The sequence below is a fragment of the Spermophilus citellus genome (genome assembly GCF_964194105.1).
Source record: "Spermophilus citellus genome assembly, chromosome: 16".
Lineage (NCBI taxonomy): Eukaryota > Metazoa > Chordata > Mammalia > Rodentia > Sciuridae > Spermophilus > Spermophilus citellus.
In genome coordinates, this window is record NC_138196.1 from 80,623,065 (window position 1) to 80,642,194 (window position 19,130).

The 19,130-nt window shown below is 46.7% G+C and overlaps 1 protein-coding gene across 2 annotated transcripts in view; it reads left to right on the top strand.

Moving 5' to 3' along the window:
* Positions 1 to 19,130, top strand: part of MSRA (methionine sulfoxide reductase A) — a 334,877-nt gene that overhangs the window by 244,009 nt on the left and 71,738 nt on the right. For both annotated transcript variants that reach the window (XM_081269245.1, XM_081269244.1), the window contains one exon: positions 9,012 to 9,118. In XM_081269245.1, coding sequence (XP_081125371.1) covers positions 9,012 to 9,118 — 107 coding nt within the window. The remainder of the gene's footprint in view (positions 1 to 9,011; positions 9,119 to 19,130) is intronic.

The window sequence follows — 19,130 nt, forward strand, 5'->3', positions numbered from 1 at the left end:
AGTCAAATTTTCTTGCTTTCACTTTATGTTTTGAAGGGAAATTACTTTAATGAATAGCCATATGGAGAGTAACTGATCAGAATAACTGGCTTTTATAAAGTTTACAGGAAAATCAGCAAGTTGAAAGTCTGATTCTACATAAAAATTGTGAGGCCGAGGGTGTTGTGGAGGAGGGAGTTTCTGGCCTCTCATTTCCTACATCATGTTTTTGCTCTACGAAGGAGAAAACTGGAAGTGATGCCCGGGGGCTTTGTCCTTGGAAGAAAAGGGGTGAAACCTGAGTCCTGCTCTTCTGGAAGCAGCAGTAGGGTCACCACTGAGCTGACCCAGGAATGCAGGGAGCTGTGGGCTTGCTCGCTCCAGCGGCTCAGTGCCAAACCATCAGATGCTCTTAGTAGGCACACCTGAGTCAGGGCCACTCAGAAGGCCCTGATGTCCAAGCTAGGCTTATTGTCACACACCTCAAGGTATGAGGTCAAGATGGGTAGCGGCCATGGAAATAGAAAGGACATTAGTGACGAATTTACAAGAAACATAGTAAAAGCCAGGAGACCGCCTGGCCCCAGGAGTGAGTTACGGGCTACAGGATGGAGGACAGGCTTGCTAGGAGAGTACGCACGTCAACGACGGATGAAGAAGGTGGAATGGAAGACGACATGCTCATGCTGAGAACAGAGCCCCTAGGCCTCAATGTGGGGAGCCCTGGTGGGGGTGTGGTGCTGCTGGACTGAGCCTCAGGAGAGCTGGGGTTGCAGGTCAGGTGTAGACTGTCAGCGGAAAGGGGCAGGAAGGCAAGCAGTGACCGGGCCCAGGGACAGGGTGGTGAGGAGGGTGATGGTGATGGAATGGTCAGCAGTGGGAGAGGTGGAGCCGGGGCCCAGGGGGAAGACACTCAGATGGAGCAGAGTGACCAGGAAGAGCCAGGACTGAAGGATGAAAACAGAGTGAGGGCCTGCCTGTCCTAAGGATCACATCAGGCTTCTCTGCCCTCTCATCTGATAAGTTCTGGAGTCTTCTGACTTGGAGATCCAGCTCTTTGGTCTGTATTTCATGAACCTCGAGCATATTTCACACACTGGGCTAGGTTCCTGAGTGTCGCTGCCTGAGGAATTTTGTGATTCTTCAGTAGTGTGTTGGAAACTCTCCCCCTGGATTTCTGCATTGCAAATCTCAGGCAGGGGCCTGACATTGCTGAGCTCCTGAGTGAGATGCCTGACTGTCCCACAAGGTACCAATTGTCATCCCTGGTTCTCCACATGAGGAAACTGAAGGTAGGTGGGTTTAGGACCCCGTCTGAGATTACACAGTTGATAAATGGCAGATCTGGAGTTAGAATCTGGAACTTTCCTATGACAGAACCCAGAGCTATTCCTGTGCTTCATGAGCAGACGGTGGGCTGGCTTCCAGGTTTTCTTAGCAGCAGGCTACTCAAGAGCAGGATGTGGAGTCCGTCTTGGAGAGAGCCTCTCTGCACCTGCGGACAAGATGCTCCTTTAAGTTCTCCACGATGGAGATGGTTGCCTCTCTGGCACTATCAGGTGGTGGTGACTCCTGGGGCCTTGTAAAGGCATCACCTGCGGCAACTCCTAACCTGAGCTTCCCTTTGACATTCCCAGGTTCAAACATATTTTGAATTTCCTGTCGGAGTGGATTAAACAGGTCTGGTTATAAAAATGAGCTGAAGTTCAGACAGCCCTGGGAGCACGTAAGATCTCTTCTTCTCTGTGCTTCATCATGGTAAAGCATGTCTCTGCTTTCCAAGGCTTTCCTGGCTCCACTGACAGGGAGAGAAATCTCAGCACAGTCTCAGGAAGGTTTGTCCCTTGTAAATCTTCTGTGGAGATGGTGATGGAGAAATTTCAAACAGTGGGTAGGTGCCAAGAGTCAGTCCTCATCAAGAGCACCCAGCACCTGTGCCTCATGAACCCATTAGGAGTGGCGTGGAGGATGGCCAAGCACAGAGCTGATTCTCAGCCCGGTGTCCTCCTTGCACCCCCACAGCACACCTTCTGCTTGCCTGCCTGACCACGCAGACCGCCCAACAGCAAATTGACTGCTTAGTTTTTCCAAAGCCAGATGGAGGTCTTGGTAAACTTCATAGCACTTGTTGAGTCTGTGTAAAAGAAAACTTAGGGTCAGCAATGATTTATATGCACCCAGGATTCTGGTTCCCTTGAGGCCAATCTTTATATTGGTCCTCTGGTCCCTGGTGTGACTTGTCAAGATACTTGTGCGACCTCAAGCTCAACTGACTGGCTTTATTTCCTACCAGGCCCCAGTCCTATCTCTGCACAATCCTCAGAATACACCCAGCCATTTTTTATTCCTGGGCTCTAGGCTACGATATTCCTCCCCTAACCTGATACTCCATATACAGGAACAGTTTGTTCAACTGTCTTTTGATTATTCTGCTAGAACATCTTGTGCATCAAATTTGAAAGGAGAAAGGTCTTTGGAGTCAGATAAACCAAGACTGAAATCATAGGAGACCCATTTAGTTGATAATGTGACCTCAGGCAGATAATGTCACTTAATGTCTCTTATCCATAATTTCCTTTTTGTGAAAGACAGCTTAGCCCTTCTTCACAGGGATAAAGTGAATGTGCTGAATGAAGTTCACAAGAAGGAAGCAGAAGCTTTGAAATGGCCTAGCCCCCTCACTCCAGAAGCACAGTACTGGCAAAGACCTAATGAAACGAGGTGCAGTGTCAACCTCATAATTGTTCCTTTTCCTCCCCCTTCTCTCCAGGTTATTTCCTGAGACCAAGGATCATATCCTAATTCCTCTGGAACCTCCCTAATGTTGAGTACATAGTTGGCATTATGCTTTTGCTGGAGAGAACATATCTGTTTGCAGGAGAAGGAAAGACATATAGGATTTTATTCCATTTTTCAATGGCATTTTTTTCTGTCTGTTCTCAAAATAAACTTTGGCTATTTTTGCCTCTGGAGAATGGCATCATAAAGCTGTTTGGATCAATCCATGACAGTCGGCCATTTCATCTGCGTTGTGATTCAGAGGGTGGGAAGGAGGTCTGGCTCGCGTATTTGCTGCAGCTCCTGGGTGTTGGTTTTCTCATCTGGTTTTTCAATCCACTGGGCATCAAACCATATTTCCTAGGGAACCATCTTTCCCATCTGGGCTTCGAGCTTGGTAAAGAAGGCTGATCCTTGACAAGTGACAATTTGGGGCTTTGATAAAGATGCTGACCACGTTGTGTTGCTCTTTAAGCAGTGCCAGCTCCTTCCAGGCCCCTGAAGGCACCATGCTGTTCCATATTCAGTCCTTACCTTGTTCTGCCTCCTGGAGAAAATTTCACCCATGTTTCTACCTCCTTCTCATCCAGATGAGTCATATCTGTCTACATCCTTGCAGACTGAAGCCCCTCCCCCACCTCTCATAACTTACCTTCTTCCCCGTCTGAACCCCTGCATTATTCAAACCTGCACAGATTTTTCCCATAATGTCTTTAAAACTTGATTATGCTTATTGGTCTCTCTATTTCCCTTTACGGATTATGTTTAGTTGAAAAATAATACTGTAGTTTTATTTCTTTAATCCATATACCTAGTACCTTACCTGAAATAGGGAGGATGCATGGATTTGTTACCAAGAAGGGAAACAGGCAAAGAAAACTTTTCAAAGTTATGAATGCTGATATTCTTTCTTGCTAACACTCTGTAGGCCTTTTCTTTCCCTCCTATAATATGCCAGGGCTGTGTATTTCAGGGCATACAAAGTAATGCCAACAGGCCCAGTTTTTCCAAACTTTAGATCAGATGCCAAGAGGGGGACCTCTTGATTCATCAGAGAGCTCTTTCACTTCCTTAGTTTGTTTTCCATTGATTATCAGGGTTAAAATCTATCTAGGAAGATAGTTCTGCTAAAAATGTAATAGAGAGGTAAACATTAGGTGGGTGGTATGTTTTCTATGTACATAAGACAAATTGTTGATTCATCTTTGGATTCATAGGTGTCACCTCTGCTCTGTGACTGAGAGTTGGATGTAAATAAAGCTTTTTGAGGGGCAAAAAAAATGGCAACTCCTAGAGAATTTTGTATGATGTTGTTCATTATTTTTATTTCAAATTAGCTGTTCTGAAGAGTTCCAGATTTGGTGAGAATTGTAGGAAGGAAAAGTTCTTAACACCTATGTAGTAGTTTACAGTAAGCAAAGTACCCAGGGCCTGTCTCCTTTCTTCTTCACAGCAAACCTATGGTTAGACCCTCATCAGCTGTTCCACAAACAATAGCAGTCAGTCCTAGGTTGCTCCTAGTAAACCCTGTTCCCACCTGTGAATGAATGGCTGTTTTGTGTTCATGACACAAACCAGTGGAGGTTGGAAGGATGCCGAAGTGTCAGGTGATGCTGACAATGCAGAGGCAAGAAGAAAAGTCTTATATGTAATTTTGTATAGCAATGAGGGTCTCCCTTCATTTCCATGAGGTTGTGAGGGGAATGGGAAAATTAACAAGGAGAGAAATGAATTACAGTAGATGGGGTAGAGAGAGAAGATGGGAGGGGAGGGGAGGGGGGAGAGTAGGGGATAGGAAAGGTAGCAGAATACAACAATGACCAATAGGGCATTATGTAAAATTGTGGATGTGTAACCGACGTGATTCTGCAATCTGCATTTGGGGTAAAATTGGGCGTTCATAACCCACTTCAATCTAATGTATGAAATATGATATGTCAAGAGCTTTGTAATGTTGTGAACAACCAATAAATAAAATAAAATAAATAAAATAAATTTAAAAATTTAAAAAAAAGAAGAAGAAAAGTCTTAAGGTTTTCAATCCATCGAGCATCAACTCATGCTTCGCAGGAAACCACCTGATCCACATTTCCAAGCCCTATCCATTTGACACCCGTGACCTGAAGCGTGCAGGTCAATCGCACAGTGCACATGTGGGTACGGGTGTGTGGTTTTATCTCAAGATATTATGTCTTCTCTTCAGGATGAACTTTGATGGGAAAATAAAACACTCACATTGTTGTGTGTGACTGTACCAGAGAGTCTTTTCATCTTTTCAAGATGCAAGGGAATGTGGAGAAAGGCTTGGGAGTCTTCTCTTTGTCTCCTATCATATTTCACTTGTTAACACTTCTTCCTTATTCTCTGACCAGTCAGGTGCTTGACCAGAGTGACCAGGAAGAGAGTGGGCATTATTATAGATATGGGAGGTTTTAGTTATGGTAAATTGGGATCAGAAGTTTGGGGATATAAGTTAAGATTTCTGTTGCATATGGTGCTTGTAAATGTGTGAATGTCGTCTCTATTTCCATTGAATGACCAGTCAGTTTGGGTTGATGCAAAAGGAAAGGTGAACAGTGTTTACGATGTTAGTTCCATTTAAGGTATCCGGAATGTTTGGGGAACACCCCACATCTGCACAAGAAAGACAGCAAGGGAGCCATACTGTGGTGACAGTCAAGTTACAGTCAAGGGATCCTGGCTTCAGGGAAGGGTCCTAAAGCCTTTCCCTGGGTTTTATCGGAAGTTTATAACCTCCAGTTGTATAACTAATCCACGAATTATTTTTGTATAAATGGGTTGTCTTGCACAGTTGCCTACAGTGACAGTCACCGGCCTCTTTTCTGCCTGACCACATGACACTGTGAAATCTCCCTTAGATCACCATGTGCTGCGCCCCTCCCCTGACTCAGGCAATGGCAAGGCCCTACTGAGGTGGATGACGCAAGGCGTCCATCCTCTGGAGGAGCGCAGTATGTTTCTGGGAATGGGCTGGTTTGTTTCTGTATTCCTTTAATAAGTATAGTTGCGACTTCTCATATGACCATTAAGTATGAAGGAAAAAACATGACTTTCCCAATTAATGCAAATACTTCTAAGAATAGATCTGATGGCTCTAGATGCAATGATTTAGCTGTGGAGCGTAAATTGTTAATGTCTAATGAAAAACTCCCTGTATTCCTGTCAAGGAAGTTTTTGAGAAATTAAATTAAAATCTAGAGAAGAAAAATTAATGTTAAGAAGATAGATTAGTGCTTAGTACTGGGCAACTTGTTCTTGTTCCTGTGCACAATGGTTTGTGCTCTTACTCTTGTTTGATTAAATTAATAACAAGTCAACCACTTGCCGTAATCATGGCACCGGTTCCAGTCAGTAAGTCAAGAAAGAATAGTCAAGGTATAGGCCAATAGTTTAGGGCATTTCTAACTATTATTAAAAGTTAACTAAGCAGAAACAGCTCAAAGCAAAACGCGAACTGAAAGTACAAATGCTTGCTTATGCATAAGCCAAGATACATTCTTCTATTCTAATTGTAGCTACATAATATTTTGTTTCTTTGAATAATGATTCCTGTTTTGTAACCACAAAGTACTGTGAGCCTGCCAAAATGAAAAGTATATATGATCAACTTCACAAGTAAAGATTGGGATCAGCACCTTCACTTTGGTGTCTGTGTTGTTTCTCCACCCCCCTTTTCGCCAACTCTCCACCATTCGTTCGTCTCCTGAGACCCCCTGTTGGAGCTGGTCTCCGACAACCATGTCACTGCAGAGAAGATCTAAATACAGGCATACCATAAGGGTTTCTTGTGTACTCCTTCTACGAGGTTAAATGTGATATAATGAATGAAGTGGGCTTCTTCGGTGGAAGAGGCCACTGGTAAGCACATCCTTAGAGTGGTTCTTAATTATTCCCACCTTGTTTGCTAAACAGAAGATTTTATCCATAAGCAACAATTTTCATGATCCTATGATAATTCAAAGACCTTGAACCAAATACGTAGATGCTTACTTATTGTCTTCAATGTATGGAGCATATGGGAGCTTTACAAAGCTTATTTTAAAAACTGAGTTGTAGTTGTAAGGTGGGGGGCGGCCAAAGCCCCACTTGTAAGTGAGGGAGGGAGAATCAAAGGAGAAAACAGATGGCTCAGGTGCCGGGGAGTGTCTGTGTCTCCAGTGCGTTACGCGCCACTAGAATGGACGCTCTGTGGAGGACAGGCTTTCTAGTGCCCATTGCTGTATCCTCAGTGCTTGGAGAATGCAGCATGTACTAGAGAGTTGACAAATTATATTTATGTGAATAAATAGTGAATATGTGACTTACACAGAAATGAAATTGAGATTTGGTACTGAATGGTGCTTGGAGGAGTGAGTTGGTTATTAAATGAATATTCTGGTGTTATTCTTGGTATTGACTCTTGAAGCCCCTCATTAGTTCCTGGTCCCACGTGGCCTGTCCACACTGAGGGAAGCATGGGATTCTGAAGGCAGGAGGAGGGGGCTTCTAGGGAGTCAGCTAGGCCGGGAGTGGGAAGAAGTAGATGCCAGAAGTAACCTCTCACACACGCCTGCTCATGTGCACACACGTGTACACACACACACACACACACACACGCACGCAGCCTGCGTAGCCTGCGCTCCACCCTGCCTCTGCTGGTTTGTCATGATTTCAGCCTCTACTTTTTAAAATTTTTTATTTGTTCTTCTTAGTTACATGTGACAGTAGGATATTTGACACATTATACATACATGGAGTATGACTTTCAGCCTCTATTTTGGTGCCCTCTTTCAATGGTGAATTCCTCTCAGTCCCTCACCTGCTAGAGTGAAACTTTGGTGTCTTTAGCCATTGCAGTCACTTCTGCTGGCCTAACTCTCCAGCTCCTTTATACACTTTTCCTGTAGCTCTTAAGAAAGGCCATTTTGTTATTTGAATTTATTGGTGTGAATGAAATATGATGAGAAGAGTTTGATAGATTGATTCAAACTCCGGTATTGACCAAAGGGGCTTGGATCACAAGATATGAGCTCACATACTCTTCATGTGGAAGCATTGTTTTCTTGTCAGATATTTTGGTCACAGTGAAGCAAAAGCTAACTAATGCAGAAATTTAGAGGACAAAAAGTTTATCTGAGGCTCACAGTTTCAGAAGTCTCAGTCCATAGATGACCACCTCCATTGCTCTGGGTCTGAGGTGAGAAGCTGCTCACCCCTTGGCAGCAAAGAAGCAGGGGGCAGTGGGAAGGGGCCGTAGGAAAGACCACGCCCCAGTGACGCGTTCTCCAGTCACTCCCCACCCGCCTACAGTTGCCACCCAGTCCATTCAGAGTGGACTGGTTAGGTTACAGCTCACACAATCCAATCATTTCACCTCTGAACATTCTAGCATTATCTCACATGAGCTTGGGGGGACACCTCATATCCAAACCATGACACATGGCTCTGTGTCTGAACTATATCATGCACTGAGGCTCTCAGCTCTGCCCTGCAAAAGGCTCAGAGAGGAGGGAGGTGGACAGCACATAACAACAAAGCAGAGTGGTCATCCTCTAGGAGAGGGACCTCAGAGGCCCAGTGGGGCCAAAGGAGACAGTGGTAACTCCCAGATGGGGAGGTTGACCATGAAGGGTGCTGCAAAGAGATGCAGAAACTAAGTCTTGAAGGCCGAATGGGAGCTGGGTGCATGCATGTGCATGGTGGGGTACAGCGTGAGCATTGCACACGGCATCCCAGGGAGAGGTGCTGGGAAGAGTGGAGTTGACACAGCAAGCCGTCCACAGCACTGGGAGCAAAAATGTTGCTGATGGTTGAATAAGAAACCATCAGAGCATCCAGCAGACTCTAAAGTCTTGTTCCTCAAAGTGAGATGTGGTGACCAGCACCACCTGTGAGCACATGAGGAACGCAGGTCCTAGGGCCCTCCCCACTCTGAACCAGAGTGGCCCCTCAGCTGGACCTCCAGGCAACTTGCATTGTTCTCATGTTGAAAATGCAGAACGGTCCTTATGGAAGGTGGGTCCTCTGTTGGAGGAGTCTGGGCACTTGTCAAAAGGGAAAACAGGGGCTGGAGTTGTGGCTCAGTGGCAGACTGCTTGCCTCACATGTGTGAGGCACTGGGTTCGATTATCAGCACCACATATAAATAAATGAATAAAATAAAGGCCCATCAACACTAAAAAAATATTTTTTTTTTTAAAAAAAAGGGGAAACCAATTCTTGAACCACATAATCCTCTCTGTTTTCCACCCCAGGCATGCGCCAAGGCCACGACCATGGCACCCAGTACCGCTCGGCAATCTACCCGTCCTCTGCTGCGCAGATGGAGGCAGCCCTGAGGTCCAAGGAGGACTATCAGAAGGTAGGCCCCCCCACCTGCTGCCACCCTGACTCGGGCAGCCCTAAGGGCCGAGGGAGATTGGTTCTTTTCATCTGGAATTGTGTTCAGTTTTGAACAGCTTTTACCTGTAAACTGTCTCTTCTCGGGTCCTTTTTCATTTAGACTTTTATTACCTGGACATGTGTGGTTGTGGTCATGCAGGGGGCCGCCAACATCCAACTGCTCAATTCACATGTTGTCTGTGTGACTTAATAATCGTGTGCCTGAATCTTAGAAATCATGTGCAAGAGAGAGTTTCCGTACGAGGCTTATGTACCGGTGATCTAGCGCACCTGCGGCTGCGTAGTAGTGGTGACGGTACTAGGATAGCAACAGCCAACTGGCCAGATGTTGGCTACAGGCTGATTACTGTTTGAGGTATTTATAAGTGAAGGTATTTCATAAATCTCTCATTGCACCTTTCTATATAGACACATAGATATGCTTAGAGGTAGGTGTATCTCTCAGTATCTTCACATAAACTTGTATGAAGTCATCTATTTCTGAGATCCTTATTTCTAGTTTTGATACATATGAATTTCTAACCTGATAATTGATTTCTAGTTTGATACATATGAATTTCCTTGGTATAATTTCCTAGGTATAATATACATACCAAACAATCAAAAATTTGCCTGTGAAAGGTGAAATGGTGAGCTTTTATGCCATAAAGTAGTCCATCTTTTCTTTCATATTTACCTTAGAACATATTTTCGAAACTGGGAGCCACAAAGTAGGGGAGACGTGGTTTTCACCATGGGCTTCCCAGCTGACTGAGGAGGCAGTGTCTGGGCAGGTGACCAGGATTGGCCCTCCTCAGCTGTATGCTTAGATTCATTCCTAAGAGCGGGGGGATTCTGCCAACCTCCCATTCCATTCACTTTGTTTCCCGTTCTCCCTCTTCAAGGTTGGCATTTAGTCCGTGTCACTGCATTCTGTGGCTGCATCTAATGTGAGCCTGGTGGGACCCCATGCGCCAGCTGTGACACGACTTAGGTTACTAAGTGTAATGGTCGTCACTGGTTGCCCCCAGCGACCCCTAGCAACCAGCTTCTTCAGCAACTTCTTTATGTGTGAAATTTAGAGTGACAGTATTGCTTACCACAGAGCAGCCATTTGGACATAAAATTAGCTGATTTTATCACAGGGACCAATTGTTCAGCTAATTAGATGTGCAGTACCGCTGAGGGGCCGGAAACCAAAAGTGATCTTCCATCTAAACTGTGGTTTTCTGCAAAGCTGGCTGGGCTGTGGATCCTGGCTGGGCTGTGGATCCCGGCTCTCGCGCGACCAAGGGAAGGAGGATGGCTGAAGAGGATTGCTGATTTCCTCCCAGACTGGAGGGGCAGGAAGACCTCAGGAGAAGGACCACCTTGAGGAGTGAAATTTGAACTTCACACTGGATGTGCTGGCCCTGAACCGCAGGGTTATTCTCACGGAGCTTGACAGCTAACTGCTGTGGGGGTGTTCTTGCCTTTTGAGGAAGTCTTTGTAACCTCTCCCTAACCTCTTTTTCATATTTAAATTTTTTCCTTAGAGAATTTCACAGAAGAATTATTTGCTTATAACATTGATTAGAAGATATGATCAAATGTATTATCATTATTTAAAAATATCAAACGTGGACAGTTGACCTGCCAAGTAAGCCTGTGAAACATCTCTGGCATCCTAAACTGAAGCAGGCCTGATATGGGTGGGGTGGTCCACATGGGATTCTCTTATCCTGAAAATGTGGCTCTTCCTCACTTAGGAATTAAATCTTTTGACCACTGAGAGATTATGTGTCTTGAAATGTGAATGTCAATTAACAAATATAAAGCTAGCTCTCTGGGCCATAGGACCTAACTTCTTCCCAACTCCTCAAGGTTTGTGAGCAGAAAATACAATTCTTCTGAATATTTCTTTTATTAAAAGGGAGAAGAAAAGCAGAGTTTTCCTTTGTATATGTTGTACAACATACTGAGTCTTTTTTTTTTTGGCAGGGGGTGGGGGGTGGGTACTGGTGATTGAACCCAGGGGGTGCTTAACACTGAGCCACATCCTCAGCCCTTTTTATTTTTTATTCTGAGAGAGGGTCTTACTAAGTTGCTTAGGGTCTCACTAAGTTTCTGAGGCTGACTTTGAATTGTGAGCCTCCTGCCTCAGCCTCCGTAATCACTTGGATTACAAGTATGCACCACTGTGCCCAGCCATATTAAGTCTTAATAAGACTAATACATTTCTGGATGGAGCAAATGCCAAATTACCCACTATATTTTAAATATAAAAAGTGTTGCAAAATCTGTCTCTATCAGTCTTTCTGTTCAGCCATCCACCCATCCATCTACCCACCCATCCATCTACCCACCCATCCATCTACCCACCCATCCATCTACCCACCCATCCATCACCCATGAGACTGCTCAACTCACGTCAGAGTCAGGAAGGAGAGAGAGAGAAGAAGGTGGCGGGAAGGGACCATAGGGAAGAACACACCCCCCAGTGACCCACACCCCTCCTGCCTACAGTTGCCACCCAGTCAGCCCATTCAGACTAGGAAGGACTGATTGGGGGACAGCTGTAATAACCTAACCATTTGCCTCTGAATATTCCCGCATTAATGTGAGCTCTGGGGATACCTCGTATCCAAGCCAAAATAAAGACCGTTATTTATGATGTTCACTGAAGCAATTAATTTTTGCTTCTTGTAAACTCAAACATGTAGCTTAAATGTCATATCTCACCAATGACACTCATGTTTGTGGTCCACACCACCCACAGGGCTCCAGCTCCCCACCTGTGAGTGCCTACTTGTTATTTCCACTTCCTTTTCAACAGTATATCTGAAGGCACCTTACAACACAGCTCAAGGCCCCTGTGTTCCTCCTCTGCCTGCCCCCAACAGCCTTCCCTATGAATCACCCCCATCCGTGCCTGTCACTCACCCTCACGGCCGGTTGGCCAGATTAACCCAGATTCTACCTCTCAGCTCCGTCTCTAGTTTCCCTGCTTCTCTTTCATTGTCATGTTCATATCATACCTTAGGCCACCGTGATCTGTTCCTGGGCCACGGAACCTCTCCTCTCTCCGTGACTGTGACTACCCACACAGGACAGCAGAGGTGGCCTTCTTAAATACAACGGGAACATTCTCTTCCCTGTGCCCAACTTGTTCCTGGCTTCCCGGTTGTGTTTGGAGTGAAATCCAAAGCCCTTTGCAGGGTCTACCAGGTCCTGCAGTCATCATGCCGTCTTCCCATGAGACATCTGTCACTGTCATCAGAGTGCCTAAATGGCGTGGCATATCTGAGATGTGACAAATAGTTCTTGCCCAAAGATCAAGCACTTCTAGGGGCCTCGATGAGAACCACAGGCGCTCAAGAACTTGTGAACACCATGTAGAATCATTCCAGGTTTCCTTATATTCCAAGGTTAATTCCTGTGTGGACCCGCTGTGGCCATAGAGACCAAATCTACAGGTTGTGGAGTTCTGCTGGACTAGGGGTGTTGACGCCAGGAGGAGCAGACTCTCCTGCACCCTGGTGCTCCTGAGCCCAGAGCACGCTCTCCTGACCCCGGGGAGTGCCAAGGTTGCGACTGGACCCTGATACTTGCTGGGATGAAGTCAGACATGGGCCTAGAAAACAACCTCCCTTTCCTAATTTTTGCCATCTCTGACTTGTCACCCCATATTAGTCCCTGATGGCTGTTGTAACCAATCGCCACAAACCTGGTGACTCACAACCACAAGAGTTTATTCTCTCACAGTTCTGGAGGACACAAATCCAAAAGCTGGCTCCCTGAGCTCCAATCACTGTGCAGGCTGGGCGGAGCTCCCTCTAGAGGCCGCAGCCGCGAACCCTTCCTTGTGGCCCAGTTTCTGGTGGGGCAGACATGCTGTGGCCTGGGACCTCGTCACTCCAGTCTCTGCCTCTGTGGTCACGTTGCCTCCTCCTCCTCTGGTGCTGATCCTTTTCTGCCTCTCTCTAATATGAGGGCAGTGGTGGTTGGATTTAGCACCCCCTGCCAGGTAACCCAGGACAATCCCCATCTCAAGGTCCTTAGTCACGTCTGTGAAATCTGTGCCCCATAAAGCAAGATTCACAGGTTTCAGGGATCCGGACGTGGACACTGGGGAGGACCACTGTTCAGAGCACCACAGTGCCCCAGGACTGCTTTCCCACCTGCCACAGTCCCCTGTTCTCCCCCGAAGGGGACATTGAGGCTGGGGCTCTTCCTGGCACTGTTCAGGAAGGTGTGCCACGCTCACCAGGCAGGAGCCCATCTGGCTTGCTCCGAATCCCAGGCTGCACTCTCAAGTTCCCTGGAGAGGACAGACTTGATTTCCTCCTCCTTGAGATCCTTGTCCAGTTTAAAGGGAGGTGGAAATTTATATAAACTTATCCCTTTTCAAACATTTCTGTCTTCCAAAAGGACCTGACTTGACTCCTATACCATTTACTAAAGTAGCATGCTGAAATCACAACAGCAAAAAATCCTCAGGGTTTGAAGGATGTTTGGGAAAGGAAAGGAGAAAAGGCTTTCTGTGTCTGTGTGTGGAGGGGAGAGATCACTTGACTTTTCAGACAACTGGCTTGGCAAGAGTATCCTAATGCTCTCTCTTGGTCTCTCTATTTGAGCCATGAGTTAATTTCTCTGATCAGAGAAATGAGTTAATTTCTCTGATTCAGACCACTGCGTTGACCCACCTTAACTAAGTGTGGATAACAAAACTTCCCTGTAGGTTCATTATAAGAATTAAATGAGATTTTATATGTCTGTATCTATATCTGTACACTGGCTTGCAGTAGTAATCAATATATATTAATCAAAGTTGAGCCCCTTTAGTTTTCTGATCCAGAAATTAGTTTTAATTATGCCAACAGAATTGAGATGAAGTGAGTCTACTCAATGAATCGTCCTGCTATAGCTGGACCTGTCTCCCCACCAGGAGGAACACATAGGACCCCTGTGTTTCCTGAGCTTTTATAGAACATGTCCTTCTTGCCCTCCCCCATCTTCCTCAGTACATTAATAATTACCTGATCAAATATTAATTATGTACTGATTAGTTGCCAGACTCATGTCACAATTGTTTTTCACAAAGGCTTCCTGAAGAAAGATCTTGTGAAGTTGGTTGTAATGAACTATTCCATTCATAGTCCCTAAAGCTCATCTGTCAGATTTCCTAGGAGACTGTAGGGAAAGCCCTAGGCACTATTCTGACAGTTATGCATTAGGTAAACTCTGTGGAGCTCCCATTTATCCAGTGCCTAGTACGGTGTTGGCTCCTGGCAGATCATCAGCAGGTATTTGTGGAGAGATGGAGCAGACAAAGAAGTTCACTTTCTTGTCCCTTTTTATGGACTAAATATTTGTGTCCCCCTCCAAAAAATTATATGTTGGAGTGCCCCCCACACAGTGTGATGACATTTAGATACAGGTATCAGGAGTTAGATGAGGCCACAAGGGTGGCGCAATCCTGATGGGAAGACCCAGTGTCCTTAAAGAAGAGACTCCAGAGTGCTTGCTCCCTCTGTCCACTCCCATGCACAAAGAAGTCCTGTGAGCAACCCCCATCCCTCCGCAAGCCACCAGAAGGGGCTTCACAGTGAAACCTACCTCACCAGCACCTTGGCCTTGGCCTTCCAGCCTCTAGACGGTGACAGCGGATGTCTATTGTTGAAGCTGCCTGGTTAGTGGCCTTTTGTAATAGTGGCCTGAGCAGACTACGCCTTGCTGTGTGTTCATGTGGGGGGTGGGCATCATAGCCCTGAGTGAAAACGTCCAGCTGGGGCCCTGGCTCCGCCTTCACCCACCATGACCTTCAATGAATCTCTGCAGCTCTAATTCCTTGTGTGTAAAATAGAGAAAACAAAAACAGTGAAATTTTTCATGAATCTCCACAGTTCTCAGCACTTTCCCCCAGATTATGCTGAATGACCTTTGAACCCACACTTGGGGCTAGAGCAGGTTCTATTCTCTTACCTGCCCTGGGAGAAAATTAGAGCTCAGAGCAGGTCATTCACATCCCCAAGATAACCCTGACACTAAACTTAGAGAGAGTCATTTGATTGTGAATTCCACATGCTTTCACCCACACAGCGTGTAGTCACCTGGTAATCTGTCTAGCACTTTGTGACTCTTAGGGTGTGACTCGGCGACTCCAGAAACACCATGGTCAGCAATGGCTTCATCTGGCTTTTTCACAGGCCTTCAAATTTCAAACCCTTGTTCAAATATAGGATCAGGGAATCTTCCTTTCAGAACCCCTCGGCCAAGTTATTTCTGTTTCTGTGTTCCCAGGGAAATGGGTAAGTTGCCTGCTGGAAGGATTCTTTCTCAGGTCCACTGTGTTCATGTCCTGCAATGTTCAAAACCAGCGAGGAAGCTCCAGTGGACTCCCGCTTTCACCAACGCTGGAAAACCACGCCAGTGTAGACGTGGGTAAATGTCAGTTGATATTTTACGGTTTGGAGATTATATACCTCTTCTTCATCTTTAAAAAAGAAAATATTTGTACTGTTGTTCACAGCCTGAACTTATGATTTAAAATGCTCATGGCAAGTTCCTGAATAATTCAGTCATTTACCTTAGTCGGAGAGAAAAATTCCCCTTTGTATGCCCAGACATAGAGTTAGAATTCCTCTTAGACCTCTCTTAGAGCTTTGAGATTGTAATTAAGAGTATTATTATGAACTCTAAATAAGAACTTGCAAAATAAATATTTTTAAAATGCCCAGTTCTGGGTGACAGGCATCTATATTTCTATGTGTGCAGAGGTACAGACAGCAAGATCTTTAGCCTTAATGGTTCAGTTGCACCTGGGTGATTATTTTCATTTCCACTTATTTTACTGTGTGTCAGACTCCCTGTATACGAGTACAGATTGCCCTTTCTTGCACTGTATTTAGAAATCTCTGCATTACCCCTGGGCATTTGTTCATTAATAGGGGGTGGGGAGAGGAAAAGCTTGCAATAATGGACTTTACATATTAAACTGTGTGCATCCACATTCAGTCCCCAATCACAAATCTGGTTTGTGTCACTGCCCTCTGGTGGTTGCAGGCCTTCACTGCAGTGTCAGGGAAGCACTTCCCCAGGGTGGAGTTGGGCGGCAGTGGCAGCTTCCAGAAGCAAGGCATTGCTGGATAATCTGTCTTTCATTTGCATTCACTGCTTTTCATTCAAGTGCATTGCAGTCACCCTAGGATTCCAACTGATGGTAGAAGAAAGCATTCTTGTGAGGGCCAAGTGACATTTTCATTTTAGTGGAGGTGTAGACATAGAAATAACCCCTCAGAGTGACATTGGAACAAATGAATTCAAATTCTCCATGGGTAACACTCTAATTCATCTTTCAAGGGCAGCACAGGAAGTCCCTGTGGTATTCAAGATGATTTTAGGATGTATCCAGATGAATCTTTTAAATTTTAATTGTTACATGTTTAATATGTATTAGGAGGGTAGGGAATGTTGGAGCCTACAATTTCATGAACGTTTTTGCTCAGGCGAGGTCAGGAAATGGTACCCACACACACGCACAGCTGAGTTCTTTGTAGGGTTGCATTTTCTCCTAGTCTGGAGATGGATCAAAAGCCCATGGCAGTGCATGGATAATGTGGGGCCACATGGCTGTGTTCTTGCTTGTTGTATGACCTTGCATTGTTAAGTCTGGGTTCTTGATTTTTTGAGCAGGATAACAGTGGTGCCCTCGTAGGTATACTGTGGTGTGTATGTAACATATCTGTCACAGAAGAGGTGCTCAGTCAACGCCAGACTCTTCCTGTTCATCTCAAACACCCCAGGAAGCTGCTCACAGCCAGCAGCCCTCAGCATTCCCATCATGCTTTGCTTGTGACACTTCATCAAACCCATTCTGAGAGTTTCTGTGCTGCTTCTCCCTCTTGCCAATGAATGGAATCTTCCCTGCTTTGCATCTTTTGCAACACCCCATGGAGAACTTGGCACAAAGCAGGCACTCTGGGAATGTTTGTCCCATGAATTCAACCCAAGTGCAGAATAACTATCAGCAGCATGTCCCATCCTCCCACACGTTCAGTGCGTGTCATGCCCCAGAATAGGACAGGACCTGTACCTCCCTTGGCTTGTCTCCCTGGTTCTCCTGGATCGGTGAAAAGAACCAGGTTGGGGTCGGGCCCCTAGGATGCAGGCAGGCAGGGAGGGGAAAGGCCACAGTGCGTTTTGCTGCATGCCCTTAACATCACCTCTTCTCTTACTAATATAGAGGTTTGTTTTATATACACACACATAGAGTCCTTAATTTCAGTGAAAGAGAACTGCAAGCAGTGCAAAACATTTCAAACACAGCATTTCAGCCAGGGTCGGATCTATTTTAGAGACAACAAAAGGGCCTTTGTTGTTCAAGCAGGTAGATTTATAAGCCTTGCCCTGGTTTAGTCTATATAAAATGGCCTTCGGAATGACATGATCAGAGAAATCACCGAGAGGAGGAGGGGGACGCAGAGCCCTTTCATTTCAGTGGCGAGAGCGTGAACTGGGCTTGCTGTTTCCTACAGAGGCGGTGCGTTTGCCTTTCAATCTCCCCTTGATTTGTCTGGGCTCCGCGTGTTCTGAGTTTCTCGACTCACCCAACGCCGCTTCCCGGCCGGCCGGCTCCTAAATGGCCGCAGAACGCCTGCTCGCGCCTGGCCGCGGAGGCGATGTTCATTTAAGGCTTGGAGAGATCAGAGCTTTCATGTTCGCCACGAAAGCCGCGAGCCTCCAGCACCTCGGGAGCGGAGATGAAAGGACGTTTGTGTTTGTGCATGTGTGTTTAGAGCTTAAAGGAGAGGCAGAGGAAGAAAATAGATGTTAGCGCTCCGCACTTACTTCCAACTGGGACCCACTCCCTCGGGTGGGACCATTTAACTCCGAAGGCGCCGCCCCTCCCCGCGCCCCCACCGCGCTCCCCACCCCCACCGCGTTCACCGCGGCCCACGTGACACCTGTTCTGGGCCCGGCCGAGCCGTCTTCTCGTTGCCATGGCAGCCGGCGGAGCGAGCCCGCCCATTGGCTGCGAGCGAGGAGGAAGAAAAGGCCCGCAGTGCTGGGGTCGCGCGTCCAGCGCCCGCCCTCCCGGTGCGGTCAGCTGCGCCCGGCCACGGTCACGCGGCGCGGCGCCGCGGGTGCCCGCGGGGAGCGTCCCCCGGGACGGCGGATGGGCCGAGGTCAATGTCATTAGCTTCTCCCTCAAGTGCGTAGCGTGTGAAGGACAAAGCAGAGCGCGCCCGGCAAAGTGGGCTGCCTTCTCCTTCACCTTGAACTCCTCCGGGCTCGGGCTGCTTTTGTGGAGTTTGGGTTTGAAATTCGGCAGAATGACCCTTTCTGCTCGCAGCCCTGGCAGGGTGAGAGGGCGGGCCTGAGTTGAGCTGACTCCAGATGGAATTTACCTTGCCCACTACCTTACCCTGTCACTCTAAACGCCTAGAGGACCCAATTCCAGGGCGAAACCCACACCTGAACCTGACTGCTTTGAAAGTCGTTTTCCTCCTGGCCTCACCTCCGAATTGACCCAGGCAGTTGAATTACTGTTCTGGCCTCGAAGCTGCGGTTACTCTCCCCTGACCCCCTTGGTCAGGCCAGCTGGAGCCCCGTTCCTGATCTTATATCTGGCCAGACGGGTATGAGAAAGCCTCAACGGGGAACTGCAGCTGTCCCCCTCTGTTCCCTCCTCCTGGGGACCTATTGCACCAGCTCCACCCAGTGTCCTCACTCCCCAGAGCCAGCACCAATCCAGGGCTGGCTGTGACCGACCCCCTCACCCCCACCCTAAACTAAGACACTGAGCACAGGTCAGCACAGTTGGGGGTGGAGAAAGAAATTCACAAACATTTTCTTATCTGTTCTTCACAGTGAGCCTGGGCTGCCAATTCCCAAGGTCACCCAATTTGCAAATGGATGAGCCTGGGATACAGGTACAGACTGAGTTCTCTGCTTGCAGGAGAGAATGCCTGCTCACAGCCATTCCCTCACATGGCCAAGTAGATTTCACC